Genomic DNA, 20,636 nt, shown 5'->3' with positions numbered 1-20,636 from the left:
AAATTTGATCAAAGCTTATGGGACTGAGTGAGGGTCACAAAGCAGCCGCTAGCCCCAAAGGGAGAAAAAGTTACAACACCTTCCCTCCTCTGCTGGGCTAATAGCAGCTTTGGGTAGAAAGATCAGGATAGAGTTAAATAATCCCACATCTTCAACTTTGAGCTCTCCTACAGTTTTATGGGACGCAGGTGGCGCTGTGGGTTAAACCACAGAGCCTAGGGCTTGCTGATCAGAAGGTCGGCGGTTCGAATCCCCACAACGGGGTGAGCTCCCGTTGCTCAGTCCCAGCTCCTGCCCACCTAGCAGTTCAAAAGCATGTCAAACAGCAAGTAGATAAATAGGTACCGCTCTGGCGGGAAGGTAAACGGCGTTTCTGTGCGCTGCTCTGGTTCGCCAGAAGCGGCTTTGTCATGCTGGCCACATGACCCGGAAGCTGTACGCCGGCTCTCTCGGCCAGTAATGTGAGATGAGCGCCGCAACCCCAGAGTCGGACACAACTGGACCTAATGGTCAGGGGTCCCTTTACCTTACAGTTGCTTTGAAATGTTGTGTGATTCGATCCACAGATCTTATGCATCACATGTAGTTTTGTAATGCGCTCTTGTATGTGACTCTTTAAGAGGGATGCGGGTGGCGCTGTGGGTTAAACCACAGAGCCTAGGGCTTGCTGATCAGAAGGTCAGAAGGTTGGCGGTTCAAATCCCCGTGATGGGGTGAGCTCCCATTGCTTGGTCCCTGCTCCTGCCCACCTGGCAGTTTGAAAGCACGTCAAAGTGCAAGTAGATAAATAGGTACCACTCCAGCGGGAAGGCAAACGGCGTTTCTGTGCACTGCTCTGGTTTGCCAGAAGCAGCTTAGTCATGCTAGCCACATGACCAGAAGCTGTACACCGGCTCCCTCAGCCAGCAACGCGAGATGAGCACCGCAACCCCAGAGTCAGACACGACTGGACCTAATGGTCAGGGGTCCCTTTACCTTTACCTTTATGTGACTCTTTGGATGAAACTGTTGAGCAAAAGTCAAGAACAAGATAGCAATAATACTCCACATTTAATTTATTTCAGAAGCCTAGGTTAACAAAACCTAATTACCAGTAGCAAGTCTGTGCCATAAACTCTATTCTGTGTTTTTCAGGTTTTTCAAAAAAATGTAGCTTGTATGCTATCTATGCACTTTGTTCTAGTAAACTACAGCTCAGAAACTGGAGAGGGTTCATTTTAAAGCAATAATTAGCTCTGAATTTAGATCAGGGCCATGGGAAGTTTGACACCTATAGTCAGATCAGTTCCTGAATGCAAAGGTCATCTTCCCTGGGATTAGAAATCGAGACTTACCACAGCAGCTTGAAATCTGCCACTCAGCAAAACTGGAGAAAGAAATACTCATTCAAACCTCAGTAACTTTAAATTGCGCCTCATTCCAAGGAATAGGTTTTCAAAAGATACAAATGACACTGAAGCCACTGAAATCCTAATTAAAATGCCTAGGTCAAAGGTGCATATTTTTTGCCTTGACGGCAGCTGCCTTTCATCCAGATGAGGAGTTGGTACCATATACCGGTAGTTGTCGAAAAATGAAGGAATACTTTAGCTTTCTACATTTAAATCATCCAGTTGGTGGTGCTAGATAATTGTGCAAACTGAATCCTTGCATGAAACATTGCATGTTTATTCTGATGTCTGCAAGTGTCCACTACAGCGTGACTGAAATTGAATGGCAGTGGAAATATTATCAGAAGTTTACTTTGTTCCTTACCAACAGGATACAATAGAAAAATTACATGATCTTTTATTGTTTGAAATAAATCATACAGCATCCATATCTGCTTTGCATATTGCCATCAGTTAGTTTTCTTAATGAATTAGCAGACTGATTTACTCCAAGAATACAAACTGCTCAAAATACCAGGCCAGGAAGCTGGATTTTCTAAGTGGCTGAAATCAGCAAAACTTTAGACACCCCAGCCCCAATAATTATAGGACAATTAGCAAAATGCCATTTTTTAAAAGAAAAAAACTTTTCCCACCACAGAGCAAACAATGCAGATGCTTTAATAGTATTCTATTGTCTCTCCTGCTATCAAAATTTAGATTGTGAACTCCTTTGAAACAGGGACCTCCATTTTTGTTTTGCTTATGTTGCACCATGAACTTGGGTGACATAATCTATATTTTCTGCACAAGTATGCAGGAAGTTGGCCTTTTCCTTGAAGGGTTGTTGTTGTTTTTTTAACTCTAGTCAGGAAGGATGAGTTTTGGATAATGTAATCTAAACACATTTATGAACCAACTTACCTAAGATACAATATATTTGAACCATGTCAGGGTTTTAAAGAAGATTCACAGAGAGAGAGAGAAAGAAAATGCCAGTTGGAATAATCAAGCTGTTGGTTTCCAAATGACAATTTAGAATTGAAATCTTCACATCCAATATTATCAGCACATCTATCTATCTATCTATCTATCTATCTATCTATCTATCTATCTATCATATATCCTGCCCTTTCTCCCAATGGAGCCCAGAGTAGCAATCAAATTTTAGTAAATGGATCAACTGTTGAGCAGATTGATTAAATGCAAACATTAGAAGGTTCCTCAATATGCAGTGTTATGTTTAGTATAGACGTTTTGACATTCTGGCACACAGGGAAAATAAGACTAGATTTTCTGGTGGAAAATGGATTTCTACATTAATATTAATAAAAAAAATAAAACTCCTCAACATAATATCTGCCATATTACTTAGGACTAAATATATATACACTCCAAGCAGAATGCCTTTTATCCTCCTTCCTCCTTTACAGTGAATTGAAAGACAGAGAAGTCAGAGGAAACAAGCAGTCCCCAAACAGGTTTCTCGACAAACTTCAAATGTTAATAAAGTATTATATTGTATGTTAAGTTCCAAGAGTGGTGATGTCATTTTGTATCACTTTTCAGTAACGTTAAAAAGGGGGGGCACAGATTAAATGTAGAAGTTTACCTGAGTTTAAACTGTCAGATAGCTTACCTTTGATCCATCCAAGCTGATTATCCTATAGACATTTCTTGTGCTGTCATAGAAGTAGGACACAGTAACAGCATGCTTGCTGGTGGGAACCCAGTTCTTCTTCGTGTTAGGGTCAATCTGGAAGACATGAGCTCGGGTGCTGTAGATGGGTTGCTCCCTGAAGGGCAGAAAGTAAAAGTGATGAATCTGATTTGGACGCAATATGGTTGTACACAAGTCATTTGGATATTCCATCCATTGGCCCCTATGAACTTCACTCTGCATGAGTAATGTACTTGGCCCCCACAGGCTTGCGTGTATGGAGTAGGATATATCTGTGAAGCACATGAAAAGTACTCACAGGAAAGGGAAGCACAAGTCCTTTAAAATAAATTGAGTGGCCAGCTGTACAGTCAGATAAAGGAGGCATATCTAAATATAGAGGCACTACTGATACACCACCTCCCCCTCCCTCATTCTCCATCTGTCAACCTCTTTAACACTAACTGTCAATAATAGAAGTTTGATTTTCTTCCATTGAGCAAAACCTAGTGACAGGACTTTTCTCATCCTTTTCTTAATAGTCTAGAAGCTCTAGATATCATTACTATGACTTACTGAAAAATATTTGTTGCTTTCCTGTCAAATGCTTCACATGGTAGATCACAACTACTGCCTCTTTTAGCCTTTATCTCACAATCTAATATTATAGCTGTTGAGGCATGTATAAAATATCTGCTTATGTCTGCCTAGGGGCGGGGTGGGGGGTGGGGAGTACAGAACCTGTGCTGTCCATTAACACCAATGAATTCATTAATTCAATAACAGTGTTGCTGCGATCACGAATCTAGCACTCTGAACAAAATGGTTTGCTTCTCTCCAAACAAGTCATGATGCTAAGCTAAGGTTTGTCCTTGGCTTCCCAAACTTGGCTTGTTTAGACAGAAACAATGCGCTAGTTTGGACATCAAAGTAAGTCAAGGCTAGGGGCTTGTTGCTTGCACTTGAGGAGAATCTGCCCAACAGGAACAATTTGAAAGTGATAGCAGAGAAATGTTTATAGTATTGAATAGTTAAGCACTGAAATATCAAATTAAGGGTCTTATATGTGATTTAATCCCTTAGATCAAATCTCTAAGTCACAAAACTCATTGGATAGCCTAAGGCAAGTGCAGAATGTCCACCAGCCAACTTCATAGGATTGTGTGTAAATAAATGACTTATGTAACTTTGTACATTTAAAATATCTAAACTAGAGTATTAATGCTACCAGTTTTTTCTCTTCCAGATTAAATCCTTTACATTTTTAAAGTTGAAAAGATGGAAAGATTTTTTCCACATAGACTGTCTAGCATTGCTGATGATGTTATCTAGTAGCTACTCATCAGTGTTCTACTACTGAACTGCAATTGTAATTAACAAGCTGAAGACTTTAGCACCATTCTGTATTTAATTATGTAGGGGAGAAGTAGCAACTGATAGGTCTGTAATTTTCTGGATCCTGTCTCAATCTTTTTTTTAAAAAGCTGGTATTACATTGGCTATCTTCTTATATTCTCTTATTTTAGTGATGTGTCATAATTTATTTACGAGTTCAGCTTCTTCACATTGTATGTCTTCACACATTAGAGGTAACTCTCAGGTAAATGCCATCTGACTCCTGTTATATCATATTTTCATAGTTCACTTGCTTCTACACTTCATAACAAAGTTATTTTAATATTTTTCAACAATATCCTAAGCACTGAGAGCTGCTACAACAGCTGCCGCAACAGGGATTAACATTTACCACCCTGAAACAGGCTTGTTCACACAAAGCAAAAATAAAAATCAGGTTTCTTGGCAGGGTCTTTCTGCATTCTTCAATCACTGTCTCCAAACATTAGCCCCTTCATCCTACCCAAGGTATTTTTATTTAGTTACAGAATGTATATGTACCCTTCACTATTAAGAACAGAAAATGCCATTTGCATAAAAATCAAAATTCTAATTAAAAATAACAGGCTCAAATCTAACATCCCTAACAGGCCTGATAAAATAGAAAGTTTTTTGCCAGATACGTAAAAAATAGCAGAGTATGTACTAGGTGAGCCTCCCCAAAGAACAATGGTGTGTGGTGAATTTTTTCTTAAGAAACAGTTGGGGCCAGAGGTGCCAGCTTCCAAAGGTGATTGTGGGGGACTGTGATGTCATGCCTGTGAGCACTGCACCTCTCTCCCTAAGCCATGCTGAAGCTTCCTGGGCACTGGGAAGGAGACACCAGGGAAACATTTAGGGGACTAGCCTTGTCCCCTTGGTCCACTGACCATACACCACTGCTGTGGAAGGAGTCCCACAAGAGTTGTATGCAAGTTCTGCAGCATAAATGCCAGCTCCTGGGGGCTGAGGCACTTTGCTCCCCCCCATGTTTTTTTAAGGGGCGGGTCCCATCAATGTTCAGAGGCTCCATTAAGCCGCATTTCCTCACCCTAGCTCCAGCTCCAGTTTGATCCCAACATCTTATTTGGTACTGACTTTGGAGAGATGAAAAAATGAAGTAGTTTTTTGACCAGTAGTAAGCAGTAAACCATGCCAAAGATCCTTTGAGCATGCTTGTAGCTGTTCTGCTTGTGTAGTTTCCATTTTTGAAATACAACTGTGATGTGACTGAACAGACATATTTTAAAGAAAAATTGTAAAGGGGAAAAAACCAACACACCCACCCACCCAGCAGGCAACATCTAGTCTCATCTCCTGTTCTCCTCCTAATAGCATTATCGCCAATCCAGAGTGGGTGGCTGGCTGGGCTGATTTTTCCCATTTCCATTTGCACTGAAGGAGCCAGAGTGCTATCTAGGGTTATACTAAGAGAAGCCTCAAATACTTCCACACTGTTTGGCATTAGTAAAGATAAAGCTGGATTATTGTGTTCACTTTGGGTAACTTCTCCTTAAGATGGATGGTGCTATGTACAATGATGACACTATCTATAATTAAGGAGAAACAGGATGGAAAGGGTTTAGGAGACGGAGGAAATAAGGGCACCGAGAAGACTTAAACAGTAGTGAGTAAAGCACAGAATTATAGAGTTGGAAGGAACCCCAAGAGTCATCAAGTAAATTAATTCATTATTCACAGGTTTAAATCTAGTCAAGTCACTTTTGGAACTTTGAATCATTTTCTTCAAATGCTCAGCCTTGAACATTAAGGTAAGAAATAACTCTTTAAAATACTTAAAAGCCTGATACAAAAAAATGATATTTGAGAGAATTCCTCCTACCACTTAAGGATTAGCCTGCACTGCTATCACTTACCTAATAATTCTTTCCAGTAGCACCTTAGAGACCAACTACGGTAAGTTTGTTCTTGGTATAAGCTTTCGTGTGCATGCACACTTCTTCAGATACCTATCTGAAGAAGTGTGCATGCACACGAAAGCTCATATCAAGAACAAACTTAGTTGGTCTCTAAGGTGCTACTGGAAGGAATTTTTTATTTTGTTTTGTTTTGACTATGGCAGACCAACATGGCTACCTACCTGTAACTAATAATTCTTAATAGTCCTTAATGATTGGTTGGTGTTTTTGTATGGGAGCTCATTGTTTCTTTATAGTGAGACCTCTCTTGTTTGGCAAAGGGTAAGTCAGAATTTGGGGGAGGTGACCTATCACACCATCTCCAGCAAAAGGTGTGTGTGACAAGGCTCAGGTCCCTGGATGTAAGGTTCAAACATCTAGTTCACCAACTTCCCTTTAAGACCCTCACAATACCTGCCACCACAACCTATTGAGTTAGTACAAAAGAATACTGTATATTTACTGATATAGCCTAATCTAAAATTACCAATTTTCCTCTTTATGGCTATCCTTACTTTTTACCTCTGCTTTCATACACTTTCTCACAACTCCACTTCAACTGTAATTCTCAGACACCCTCCACCTGTCAGTCACTCTGACTCCACCCAGCATTCCATCACACACTCCATGGCTCTCATTGTTCCACTCACTCTTCTGTTACATTCCCACCACCCTTCTGAGTAATACCCTCCCCACTCTCTCACTATATATAAGGGTCTGGTGACTTCTGTTTCAGTGTATCTGAAGAAGTGTGCATGCACACAAAAGCTCATACCAAGAACAAACTTAGTTGGTCTCTAAGGTGCTACTGGAAGGAATTTTTATTTTATTTTGTTTTGTTTCTTCTGTTACAGTGTATCTGTAGGAGTGGACAGATGTGTCTATTTCTGGTTCATGTCACTTCTGCATGCGATCATTCCTCAGTCTGTGCCATCCTACTTCTACAGTAATCTGGTTTTATTTAAAGTCCATGCAGAAACACATATTTAAATATGTCATTGGTTGTTGACATCCACATATATCAAGAGACAATGGAGTGTGCCTCTGGGGGTGAAGGCAAAAACCACTGGAGAATCACAGCACTTCCTGTGCCTCCAGAGACCGCTAACACGTAACTGTCTCCCATAGTTTTTGCTATATTAGCTACACAGAAGTGACCTCTCCCTGTTCATCCTGCTGATGTGGTCCAAAGGGAAGTAGAGCAATACATTAGGCACCAGCTTGGCTGCAGGAGTTGCCAGAAAGAGGCATACAAGATTCCATCCAACAGTCTTAGGGACTCCACTCTGGATTTGTGTAGGGTTTACTCCTTAACCCTCTCTTAGAACAACCATACTGGGCAGGGCAGGGGTGTGGGGGAGAAGATGGGGATCTTTTTAAAGCGGGCCTTGGACCTCCTTGTGATACTATAAATATGTATTTAAACCAGGGGTCAGCAACCTAAGGCCAATAGGCCAGAAGTGCCCCACAGAGGTCGTCTGACCGGCCCACAAGCCGCCCCCGAACTGAGCTGCCTGCTCCTGCACTGCGCTAAACCAGTGCAGCGCAGGGACTCACTTCCGCGGCACCAAAAATCACATCTGCACATACGCACACTGAAAATCGCGGGCACGCACTCACACACGTGATCCGGCCCACGGAGGGATCTACGCAGGACCAATCCGGCCCAGGCAAGATAAACCTTGCTGACCCCTGATTTAAACTATCCACTCCCTGATTTTTAACATGCACACACTGTGGTAGATGGGCGGAATTTGAACTGAACTCTTTGAGCACCCCTGCTTGTGTGCACATGCATGTGTGTGCATAAAGTGGGAGTGCGCATTTGGAGAAATAGCATTTCTAGCAATTTGGAAACAGGTGGAAGCAGAGAAAGCAAGAAAATAGTGGACTGCACATGTGCCTCAGGATCTCTTTCTGGGGAATCTGATGTGGGGATGTGATTTGCTGCCTTGCAGGTGTGCCTGTTGTTTGCTCTCACACACTATTTGTGTAACTGTAAATAAAGCCAGTGTTACAGAAACTCCGTAAGTTCCCAGTGTTCTTTCCTTTTTCACTGCTCAAAGTGGGGAGGGCGGAAAAGTCTATTCATGAAGCTACACTCTATCCAAGTCTACGGTAGTAGCTGGGTGACAAAGATGGCAATATTGTGGCTTACCGGTACGTTTATACTGCTCTTCTTTCACAGTGGATAAAATGAATAGGCTTTAAAAAGAAATGCAATGCATTACAATGCTTCATCAGTAGGGAAGGCACGAAGGGAAAAACCTAGTGAAGAAGTTAGGGTGAAGAAGACAGGCATAAATATTTAAAGCAGCTGAGCCAACTTGGAAGAGTCCTCACTACAATCAAAATAAACCTCTCTTTTAAAAGCCAAGTAGTCCACCTGAAACATGGGAGGAGAAGCAAGACTAACTACTGGAATATACTGAATTCACTGATGTGTAAGCTGTTGTTCTCATTGAGAAACTAGGAAAAAGCTAGGTACCCTGCAGCCAAAATACCCACCGAGGGGTACCCATTTTTATGTCACACATATTTTGAGCAATGAAAACAAGGAAAGCTGTGCTGTTGCTTCTTTAGCAAGTTCTGCTCCCTACAAAACATTAAGCCACATAGTATTTTAACAAACCATTTTAAAATGAGTGGGGAAATTGTGTGGGGAACACAGATGGAAACAGCTGCTACATGTACTTGGTAGTGTAAACACATTGCAAATATCTCACAGCCTACTACACTTCGGCATGCCTATAAAAGTTATCTCAAGCCAAGCAATGTAAAGTAATGCCCACAAAAACCCACTTTAGATAACAGGCTAAACAAAACAGTAGACAATATGCTTCTCAGTTAAGGTCATTGTGACCCAGGCATTTTATATGGAATGCACCAAGGACATCTGACAAGACAGTTTTAAAAGCAACATTTGATAGTGATATTTAAAGGATATTTAAAGGAAAACTAGCAACAACTATAAGGTATATTCAATTGGCAAGTCAACCTTAAAAGCCACTCAAAAGGCCAAAATTCATTTACAGCTGCACTCTGCTATGCATTTCACACCAATACACTACCCACTCAAATTTAAATGGAAAAAAACAATTCTGCTACCAGTTCTTAAAGAATTTTAGTTGATTAAAATACATGTTGAGACCTTGCTTAGATTAGCACTCCAGTCAACAACCCAATCACTAAACATATTCTATTCCTGCTTCTGTGAGAAGCGTTTGGCAATCTTGCCAGCTTTAAACTGCCCCTTATGAAGAAAATCACTCAATTTTAAAGTGTTAAAAAACACCATTAGTTGGGAGCCTGATTAAAAATTATACAGTTAAGAGATCTGAAACTTAGGAGTTGTTGCTTAACTATTCTAAAATTCAGTTGGGCAATGTATTTAACAGGAGCCACCAAATTCTCACAAAAACAAAAATTGTCACAAGAAGTTGCACAAAGCAGTGGTTGTGGGGTAGAAATCAAGGAAAAACAAAAAGGTACAAGCATTGTGTTGGATATTTTAACCATTAGGTCAGCTATGCAAAATCCTGGATGTGATACACTTTTAGTCATAATATAGGTATTGTCCAACTGTGGATTTTCAAGTTCTTCCTTATGGCCAATATGACAAACCTTTTTTTAAATGTGCCTAGCTATTGTATTTACTTGAAGAATACACCAGCCTCCCTCACACTGGGAACGTCCAGATGTTTGGGCTCAAAACATCTGGAGGGCACCAGCATGGCAGAGGCTGGTATATATTGTACCATAAGGAAAGCCATGGAAGCTAGAACTGCCTCCATCTTTTCATAATCTCCAGAGCTTTACTGATGCACTGGAACCTAAAATGCAGAGAATATTGTTTTTTATTATTAAACATTTTCTTGATTTACAAAAGTGTGTGCAATGTCTCTCTCGTATTTTTTCCATGTAACATTTTTACAAATCAGTTTTGGTTGTTGAGACATTAGGGAGAGAAGGGGGAACGAGGTGGGTGGGATGGGGGTGGGTGACGTGGGGTGACAGTGTTTCCATTTTCCTTAATATGTAGGGTTTGGTGTCAGCGTTGTTTGTGTAGGTTCTCTGTTGTTTGCTTGTGCTTCTTTGGCGGTGAGAGAGGTTGGGATTGGTGTATCGTGTGATTGTTCATTTGTGGTTGGCTGTGGTTATCTTTGGTTTCCTGTGTGAGTGGGGGTGGGTGGGTGTTTTTGATCAGGTTAGCCATATTGATTTGTATGCTGTCGGTAGATTTTTGTCATTGTCTTGTTGGGCTGTGTGTGTGATGAAGGGGAACCATACTGGGGTGAAGGTGTCTTCTTCTGTTTGTCCCCGTGTCAGTTTCAGGTTACTGGTTAGTTTTTCTAGTAGGGCTGTTTCTCATACTACTTGGTACCATTGGTCCATGTTTACTCCTGACAGGTCTCTCCAGTGTCTGGTTATGATGTTTCTGGCTGCTGAGAGTAGATGGGTTATGAGTTCTTTGTGTTGTAAGTGGGCATTATTGTCTTGGAAGATGTTTAGTAAGACCAATTCTGGGGTGGTTTCTAACACTTGCTTGGTTATTTTACATTTCTCATATGGTTGTTGTCCAGAATGGTTGGATTTTGGGGCACTCCCACCACATGTGGAAGTATGTGCCTGTAGAGGTGCACCCTCTCCAGCATTTTGGTGAGGTTCCTGGGCGTATTAGCGCTAATTTTATTGGCGTTAGATACCACCTGTAGGTTAGTTTTAGGGTGAGTTCTCTTCTTTTCGTTGATACTGATTTAAAGGAAGGTTTAGACCACATTCTGGTCCATTGGGTGGGGTTGATTTTGTATCCTATGTCGTCCTCCCATTGTTTTTTGATTGTGTCTAGGGAGAGAATATTGTTTCTTGATAACCTCAGGATCACTTGCCTATTTTACTGGTGTACTGTCCATCCCATGCCACAGATTTTCTCTAGGAGCACTTGTTGAGTTGGTTTCTGATATTATAATTTGCTATGGATAATTTCACCACTCTTGGAGACCAGTTTTTCAGAACTGGCTTGTGACTGAGTTACCCCTGGAATAGCTATGGGTCTATTTCTATTGATAACCAGACCACCAAATGGGGCAGGACACAATATGAACCCGGAATAGGGGAAATGTCCTTTTGGTTCTGAATGTATGGTGGGGAGGCCATTTTCATTGTCAAATCTTTCCTTATAAAGGCACAAATCTCCATCCCTTTAGGGGTTGTAGATAAATTAGCAGGTTTAATGTACAGTGGTACCCCGCTAGACGAATGCCTCGCTAGACGAAAACTTGCTAGACGAACGGCATTCGTCTAGCGGAAGCCGCCCCGCAAGACGAAAAAGTCTATGGGGCTGCTTCGCAAGACGAAAAATTTTCGTCTTTTTTTTTTCATTTAGCGGAGCGCGGCTGCCATTGCCGCTCCGCAAGACGGAAAACCCGCTAGATGAAAATTTTCGCAGGACGAATTATTTTCATCTAGCGGGGCACCACTGTACACTCAGATTCAGAGCTAACTAGATTTCAAAAGATATCTGGAGATATATGTTTAGCTTGAGAACTACCAAGTCTAATTCACATTGGTTCCTTTGGGGTCAAAAGGAGCCTAGAGAGAAGTACATACTTTGAATATATAAAGATCCCAGAATCCATGGTATTTCCAGTTAAAGCATCTCATGCAATAGGACTGGGAAAGACATTGGTCCAAACCCTAGATAATAACTGCCAGGAACATTGTTCAAGTAGACAATGGGCTGCTTCAGTATAAAGCTAGGATTCCAACATAGTGCCCACAAAGCCTCTAAGCACCACCCCCTGCCACTGCTCCCATTGTGATAAGTTGGGGAAAGTGGTTACCTTCTGCACCCCCATCCATAAAAAGTATAGAGCTAAAGGAGTAAGAGTAACACTCTTTTCCACAGCCCTCTTTCAGCTTTGTGTGCTCATCAAAGCACAGGTTGACACCTGAGCAGCTGGAGAGATAGTGCAGCAACCAAGGGTAGGAGGACAAGTGTGGAAAGGGCAGCAAGGAAAGGGGAGTAATCTGGGAGACTGGGGAGAAGGAGGAAAACAAGAGCTACCAAGGCAGAGAAAGAGGCATGCCACAGAGATAAAGAGCGCACACACACACACACACACACACACATCTTATTCAGCAAACTGGATCCCTTGAAATGGCATCATTTTTAATGGGTTCTTTCCCCTACTCTTTCCATCACTAATCACCTCTCTTAAAAAAACAACCCAGTGCAGGCATGGATACTCATAATTTTTACAAAGGATCTTCTCAAAACTGCCACTATTAAATAGGCATAACTTTTCCACACAAGTGTTCTCCGATTTGCTGGTGATTCTATTGTCACCCTATGTTTAAAATTATATCAATGAGATACATGCCTTTGATCAACGTTTTTGTGGTGATGACAATAACAAGAAGTACAATTTTACTCTGTAGTCTACCAAGGTAAGCTTTAATTTGATGGTGTTTTGAAGTTCACTGTGTAAAATCAGGTTCATGAGAATCAAAAGAATATGTATGTGCACTCTCTTTCTCTCCTACTGTCCCTGTTTTATCTGTAACACTATGGAAAGCGGGGAGAAAAGCAAATACAGTAAAGGGATGTCACTGTACTCTCTAAAATTCCAAATGTGCCTGCAAGACTACAAAAATTGGCAACTTCTGTTATAAGAGTAGATTTTAAAAAAAATCTTATATGTATGTATTCTAACATACCAACAGACAAAAATAAATAAATGCTGGAAAGATTGTCTCAACCAGCCTGTCACTTGGCGGAGTAAAGCTCTTGATGAGCCATTAGGTACTACAGCACCTCTTGCTTAGCCAGTTTCAGATGGTGACTCTGAAAGCTTTTGAGAGCTCAAGACCACTCTTCTTCAGGTTAAAATACTGTAAAGGCATGAACAATGAACTTCACCCCCTGCATCTTGAAGCTCATTTACACATTTTTTACGAAACAGGTTAATCCAATAATTTCCCACATTCTCCAGTAGGTTTAATTTGCCACTGTTCTGAGACTTAATAGTCATGCTAGAATATTTTATACACTGACTTGTAGCTAAGACAGTAGGGAAAAGAGGTGTGCTGTACAAACTTTATTCTAAGGATAGTAGTGAGTTGCATTATCTATTTTATAGTCTACTTTTAGGAGGGTTCATTGTACTTGCTTCTGTGCACAACTACTTTGCAGAGGGGTGTTACTTATTAACTGAAGTTAACTTACCGTATTTTCCGGCGTATAAGACGACTGGGTGTATAATACGACCCCCAACTTTTCCAGTTAAAATATAAAGTTTGAGATATACTCGACTGCAGATTCTCCACCCAGCGTATAAGACGACCCCCCCGACTTTTGAGAAGATTTTCCTGGATTAAAATGTAGTCTTATACGCCGGAATATACAGTAATTGTTCTCCGAAAGTTAAATACACTGCTGTTAGCAGCTGCAAGTTTAAAAGTGGAGTTGTTATTACTTTGAAATAGTCAGCAGTGTAAATGCTATTATTTCAGTAATGTCTCTTCTTCAAAAGCATTAATTGCAATTTCTACCTCAGACATTGTCATATTCTTCCATCAATTCAATTATATGCCCCAAAACCTTGGATATGGAATTGTTCTCAATGCACATATACAAAGACAAAGAGGGATACTCATCTAGATGATACTAGGTGTACCAAACTGCAATTGAAATCACCACATTTAAGCAAAAACAATTAAGCAATGAAGTCTCAGTGGGATCACTGAGACTTCTGAATTGTACTAAACCTTTATTAAACTCAATCACTTTCTTACAGGATAATAAGCTATTTAGCACTATCAAGACTAGCAAACTTTAACAATTGTTTGGAATGTGCTTTCTGCAGGATATATAGACAGAAACATTTAGAATGTGGAACACCTTTACTCTCCAGCCACAGACAGCCCACTACCCAGAGCTTCCACTGTCTAGCCCTGTTCCCCCAGACACACCACAATTTGATGCCACACAGAGCATCAATATTTCTACTTCAAACTACAATTATTGTAGCACTTTACCATTTTCTTGTGTAGGAGAGAGAAATTTCTATTAGTTGCCATGAAAGAACTAGCTATTGAGGTTAGGATGAGATTTTGAAGTTGGAACATGTAGGGGCTTGCCTAGGGACATTGCCTTCTTTTTGTATTGGGGGGGGGAGGGAATAAATAGGAACAGTCAGGGCGAAGCATGAAAATCAGATGCCCCCATCAAAACACCCATGGGATGCTGTGCATACTCTGAAACAACAAGGGTGGCCTGCTCCCACAAAGAAGCAAACCTTGATGCAAATCTCTCTTTGTTTGCTTCAAGCTTTTATAAGCCTCCAGGTGCTGATGCTCCAGGCTTGGTATGTGGCAAGCCATAAAATGGGAGAAAGAAACCTCCAGGGTCCAGTGACCACCAAAGATGCTGCCTTTGAGCCAGAGAACCACTGAAACCATCTCCTTCAACAAGCCATTGTCTTCTTTTATGACTGGGATGTTGATTCTTAATTTAGTATCCAAATCTTAATTTTTTCCACCACTTAGTAGCACAGGTTTTTATCCCCACAGATATACTTAGAATAACAAATCCAGTTGCACTTCTTTTCTAATAAGAACTGAGATTCTGTGCATGTGACAGGATTATTATTATTTTTTTTAAAAAAATGATTTCAGCAAGCCTTTCTAAACTATGAGAACACCTACCGAGTCTAGATGTATACAGATTTGATTTTAGCATATTTAGAGTAATGTTCAACACAGCTACCCTGACAAAACTATTGTGGCATTAGGTACTCTTCTGTTCTAGTCATTTGTAATACTAGTGCCATTTTTAATCAGGAAGTGGAAGACTTCATTTTGAAAACTCAGTATTTTTCCAAAGAACTAACTTAGTTGGTCTCTGACTCTAAGGTGCTACTGGAAGGAATTTTTTTATTTTATTTTGTTTTGACTATGACAGACCAACATGGCTACCTACCTGTAACCAGCAAGCAGTTGCTGAGAGACAGCTGCAGGTTAACAGTGTGTTTAAAAGGAAAAGGAAAACTATAGTTCTGTTCCTAAACAGAAGGCACACAAATCTGGTTTAAATGCATTCTTGCTATATCAGAACAAAACAGTGCAAGAGAAATTTCCATAGCTGATAGTGCTTAGCATTAAGGAGCTACCAGGCCTACTGCTATAATCAGCTTTAGGAGGCTCCAGTGCTTCTGTTATCTTCACAGCATTTAGATTTATTTTTCAAGTGCTTATCTGAAGCTCTTTATTTCTCAAGAACTGGTGCCTAGCATTATAGCTCTTAAAAGGTCAAGTTCAGCATTATTACATGGTAAAAAGACCACTGTACCCATGTAGTTTGCAATCTTGTAGCTTTTCAGTATGAGAGTTTTTATTTAAAAATTGTATTTGAAAATAAATATTTTATATTTATAAACATTTTGCTAAAAAACTTAGCTTACTCCAACTAACTTAAATGGCAAAATTCTACAACTTCAAAAGGCAATATAGAGGCAAAACCCCCGTGTCTTCACCTCGTCTTCACCAAAAATCAAATCACCTTTCCTTAGTAGGAATCACAGAAATGCCAAAATCCAGATGTATTATTTTAGAGAAAACACACCAGATTTAGAATACAACGGAATGAAGTCAAGTTTCATGCATCACTAGGCAAATGTACATTTGATGTATAATTCTAGTTTCAATTTTTTATTTTTAAATATATGGTAGATAGTACCAGTAGATCAGGTAGCCAAGCTAAAAAAAGAAGTTTTTTTTAAATTTTACAATTAATGTTTGAACTTGTTTAATAATAGGGTCAACAATCCTGAAGTAACCTAGTGAGCTTCTCTACGCTTCAGAGTTTTCTACAGGTCACTTTGTATAATAAGACAGAGTTGTCAGAGTCAAACTACAAGATATACTCCCCCCCCCTTTTTTTCTAACTGAAAAGGAGTCTTGGGACTTGCCATGAAAAGCAGAAGACCTGCTACTTAGCAGTTTCCTTTCTGTGGTTTCTATTTTTCTCCCCACAAAGCTATAGACTGGGCTGGCTCATTTAACTGAATCATCCTTCATGCAAAAAGAATCCCGTGCACATAGAAAGTTATCATAGGGAAGGTTCTGGGCTAGGCTTTGTCTAAGACAAAGTAAATTCTGGGGGCATGGTGTATACTTCCTCTAAAACAAAATACCGCAATCACTACCGGTAATTGCTTTAGGGATGACATCCAGCTGGTCTTGCTCAGGCAATCGCTAATCCTATAGTAATGAGCAGGATCCCCAACTCAATACCCTTAGTACCTCTTTACATTATGCACCTACAATGGAATTAAAAGATAAGCTGGGGTGTCTGTCTGAGAGTGTTCCTTTGTGAGCATGTGTAGGAAAGGTTTTTCATCCCCTGCTAACTGTTTCCAAGGACCTGTATGTGTGTGCTTGTACCCATCATTCCAGCCCCTATCAAGCACTGCTAATTTTCATGAGTCCCCACTTGCTATATAAATACTCATATATAGTGTTAAAATTTCCACCTATTGACCAAATGAAGATGCCTGGGCACCAGGATAGCACCTGACATCTCCACTATCTGGAGGTGCTTGCCTGGGGATCATTGGATCTTGACTGTTTTCACAGACTAATGCCTCACCCTGTAGAATTCTATCAGTTATATTTTATCTGCACAATCAGGATGAATTTCAGGAACCAAAATGCTTTTTCTGTGCAGCCTGAGCAGGAGCACTGGACAATGTTATAGTTAATTGCTGTAGCTTCTCTTCACTTACCCCACCCCACTTTGCTGCTCACAGTTGTGAAGAATATTATTATGAATGGCCTGCATCACCATTAAGAAAAAGAGGTAGGAATAGGCCAATCTATTTGTGGACTGTCCCTGGATCAAGTGACTTTTCTTAAATTATCAAAGGTTGCTAGAAAATTAGCTCAAGGTTGTCAACTGAACTAGCCAGATATTTAACTTATAATCAGTCACAGTTAGTCCATCATTCGAAATATAAGACTTTAGAGCAATCTTGCCCCAAAATAGCAACTAGACATTCTGTTCTGGCGACTGTAACCTTGGTTTAGGGAGCCATTTGGCACCTATACAGTATATCTGAGTTTCTAACACTGCTCCTATAGCATACAAAAAGTGCTTTACTGTTAGCCTAATAAGTGTGAACAAGATATTTAATATTAGAGAGAAGAATGGTAACTGATAGCAACTTATACTCAAGGCTAAAAGCAAGAACTTTAAACTAATGAAATTCACCAATATGAAAACTGATGTCAAGCATATTCCATTGCAGCTTATCCAAAGGATCACTAAAAACATGTGCTTTTGCATATATTTAGCAATGACCATTACAAATAGTTTGGGAATGCCACAGTGGCTTTAACCAGCATTGACAGTAGCAAAGTTATATCCATGTGTTCCAAATGGACAGTTCTGCTATGCCAAAGGACATTATCAGAGCTAAGTCTTGGTCATGCAAGTGAGAAAAGGGAGGAATTCAATGTCACATTGTGACAGATGATCTGCCCTCTTCTCCCACCCGTGCACTGTTCCGGGGCCACGGGGAAATGTGATGGGGCAACCCTGTTACACTAGCTGGACTTGTGCTGGCTCCCACTAGGGTGTCAGGATTCTGTCAGCAGCTCCTGGCTGGCTGCCCAGAAATAGTTTCTTACTGTCCGTTTTTATTTCAATCTTTACAGAGAGAGGCAATAGAACCCAGCCTCTTGGATAATGGTGTTGTCCCAAGTGAATCTCCACCCCCTCCCCATCTCTTCCACTTCCACATTCATCATTCTCACCGTCTCCTCTACGGGTGCTGCTACATGCCCTCTGTCTTTGAGCTCTTTGCTCTCCTACTTTTAAGGCTCGCTGGGTTCTGGGAGATGGAGGGTCTGGAGTGCTTTCTAATGACAATGTGTCAGCTGGGTGTTGTATTGTAGACAACAGTCTCCTATCAATACAGTATTCTAGATAACACACTACAGCAGGAACATATTAATTGTGCTTCCCCTCTCCCCCCCCCCAAAAAAAGCTCTACAAGTTGATAGCAACAACTGAGTATAGACATTTCATGTGAGAAAATCTTCCACACTATTTAAAAAGGAAACAGCAGGTTCCCTACAGGAACCATAATACAGTTTGACTTGGGACCACATGTCAAAACCAGGACACTAAATTAGTTTGATACAATTTGGTACTTTGCAATAAATTCTGTAACTTTTACTGCACATTCAGTATGCAACTCATCATCTATGTTACCATGCAAAAGACATATTTTAGTAGGACATGAATAACAATAATAAATTACAATTTATTCACCACAAGGTGAATTCAAGACATATCAACATGTCAGTTTAATCATGTGAACTGGCTCTGCATGACCTTGCTGCCAAGAGCAATTTGTATATAGTTCATGTACTGCATCTCTATGCAAAAGGCCTGACAATCTGGCAGTATTCTATCAAACAGAAGATTCCAGGACATATTCTGTGTTCAACAACTCCAAGACTATGACTACCTCTTCCATGCTTCTGCTCTCAGGCAGAAGAATAATGCAGGAAGGTTTGTAAATACTCAGTACATCTTAAACCAGGATTGGTGTGACATGAAATAACCTGGCAATTGACACAGCTTTAAGTGCCAAGCGACTGCTCTACCAACTGAATCATGTGACTGGGTTGTACATCAGCAACACAAAGCAACTCTGCTATGTGCCCAGGAGGAAGCACACAAATATTGCCTCTGCAAGAGAGGTGCACAGCTCCCACGTCACTGCTAGCAGATGTATTCTTCATTACTTCAACAGTGCCTTCTTCCATTTTCTATCTGCATAGATCTATTTAGACAGTAACTTTTATGATGCCTGAGTGTGGCATCTTTAATAACACATAATGATTAACAACAAATTCACTAAACATCCACTCTAAAATTTCATAGTAGCAATGGTAATGGCATTTCATGCCTCTTCCCAGGCAAGACTCTTCAAGTCAAAAGTGTGTCAGACTTAACCCATATGCTTCTGAAGCATTAGGGAGAGGCAGCCAAGCAAAAGGGCTCCTGAATCAACACAAAATCTGTCCCTTTATTCTACTAGTGGCACCTTAATTCTAATCTTCAACTGGCAGAGTAGCAGCAGGTGTGATGGTGTTCTCTGTGAGAGTACCAATACCATGAAGAACATGATGGAGCACATTGTCTACACTTAAGAGGCTGCCTCTCCATCACCAGCACAATCTCTTACCAGTTTTAGTAACATAGAACAGGAGATTTAGAGGCACTGTTAACAGCAAGTAAAACTGAAGTGAATGGCTGTGTCTCAGCCACCTAGCAGAGGAGGCCACTATATTAAATATCCCACTCTATTCCATGGGCTCAGGGCAGCTTAGAGCACTTTCTCAATGCTAACAGTTCTGCCTCAAAGGAGCTCATAATGGCAGAATTTTCTGACAACATTATATTAAACCAGGGACAGTTTGTCTTATGTACAAAGTGGGGCATAGCTCTGCCAAGATTCTGAACCCCTCTCCAAACCTCCAAAGTCATGGTCCAGTATTTGACCTGTCACTCAAAATAATATCAATACATTTCTAGTGACTGAGATGATTCTGTCCATCTTTTCGCTTAGCCTGTCATAAAAATCACTAGCAGTAGATCCCGCTGTCCCCAAGGGAAGGAAACAGTTAAAAACAACAACCCAAGCATAGAAAAAGCAAAGGATGCAGGGCAGGATTATTCCTCTTCTCACTGCTTTCTCTTTCTCAGAAACCACCCTGGAGGCAAAATTTAAACAAAATTTAATCTCTCTAAGCCCCTGAAGGTGGAATCCAGTGGGGAGGTTTCTGCAACAGACCCAAGCTGTTTGCTTCTTTGAGTGTGCACAGTTTCATTTATTGCTTCTCTCTCTCCCTCCCCCCTCCCTCAATATGCTTGCATGTGAGAAAGAGAGGAAGGAGGATTTTGTCCAGGTACACTGAGTGAGGTAAGGCGGGGTGTCTTTTTTGTAAACCCTTTACTTTAGAAATTGCTTTTACTTTAGAAATTCTTGAGAAAATTAATGGAAGAACCCAGCTTTCACTTTTGCTGAAATGGTTGTGAGAAAAGGTGGACATTTGCTTATACAGGCAGCCGACCCCCATGTGTGCGATTGGCATGTGCATGATTGCTGATGCACATACCATTTTTGGTGCTGCAAGGGGGCGGGACAGATTTTTTTAATACTGTGATTTATAGAGGTACTGCAGTGTACAAGTTCAGTGGTAAGATTGCTGGGCTAGGGGCCTGAGAAACCTGGGTTC

At 40.7% G+C, this 20,636-nt stretch overlaps 1 protein-coding gene across 3 annotated transcripts in view; it reads right to left on the bottom strand.

Annotated features, from left to right (window-relative positions):
• HOMER1 (homer scaffold protein 1) overlaps nt 1-20,636 on the bottom strand; it is a 71,465-nt gene that overhangs the window by 42,031 nt on the left and 8,798 nt on the right. For all 3 annotated transcript variants that reach the window (XM_033163765.1, XM_033163766.1, XM_033163767.1), the window contains exon 2: nt 3,010-3,166. In XM_033163765.1, coding sequence (XP_033019656.1) covers nt 3,010-3,166 — 157 coding nt within the window. The remainder of the gene's footprint in view (nt 1-3,009; nt 3,167-20,636) is intronic.

Source organism: Lacerta agilis, chromosome 11 (assembly GCF_009819535.1).
Source record: "Lacerta agilis isolate rLacAgi1 chromosome 11, rLacAgi1.pri, whole genome shotgun sequence".
NCBI lineage: Eukaryota > Metazoa > Chordata > Lepidosauria > Squamata > Lacertidae > Lacerta > Lacerta agilis.
This window is presented reverse-complemented; position numbering and strand designations above follow the sequence as displayed.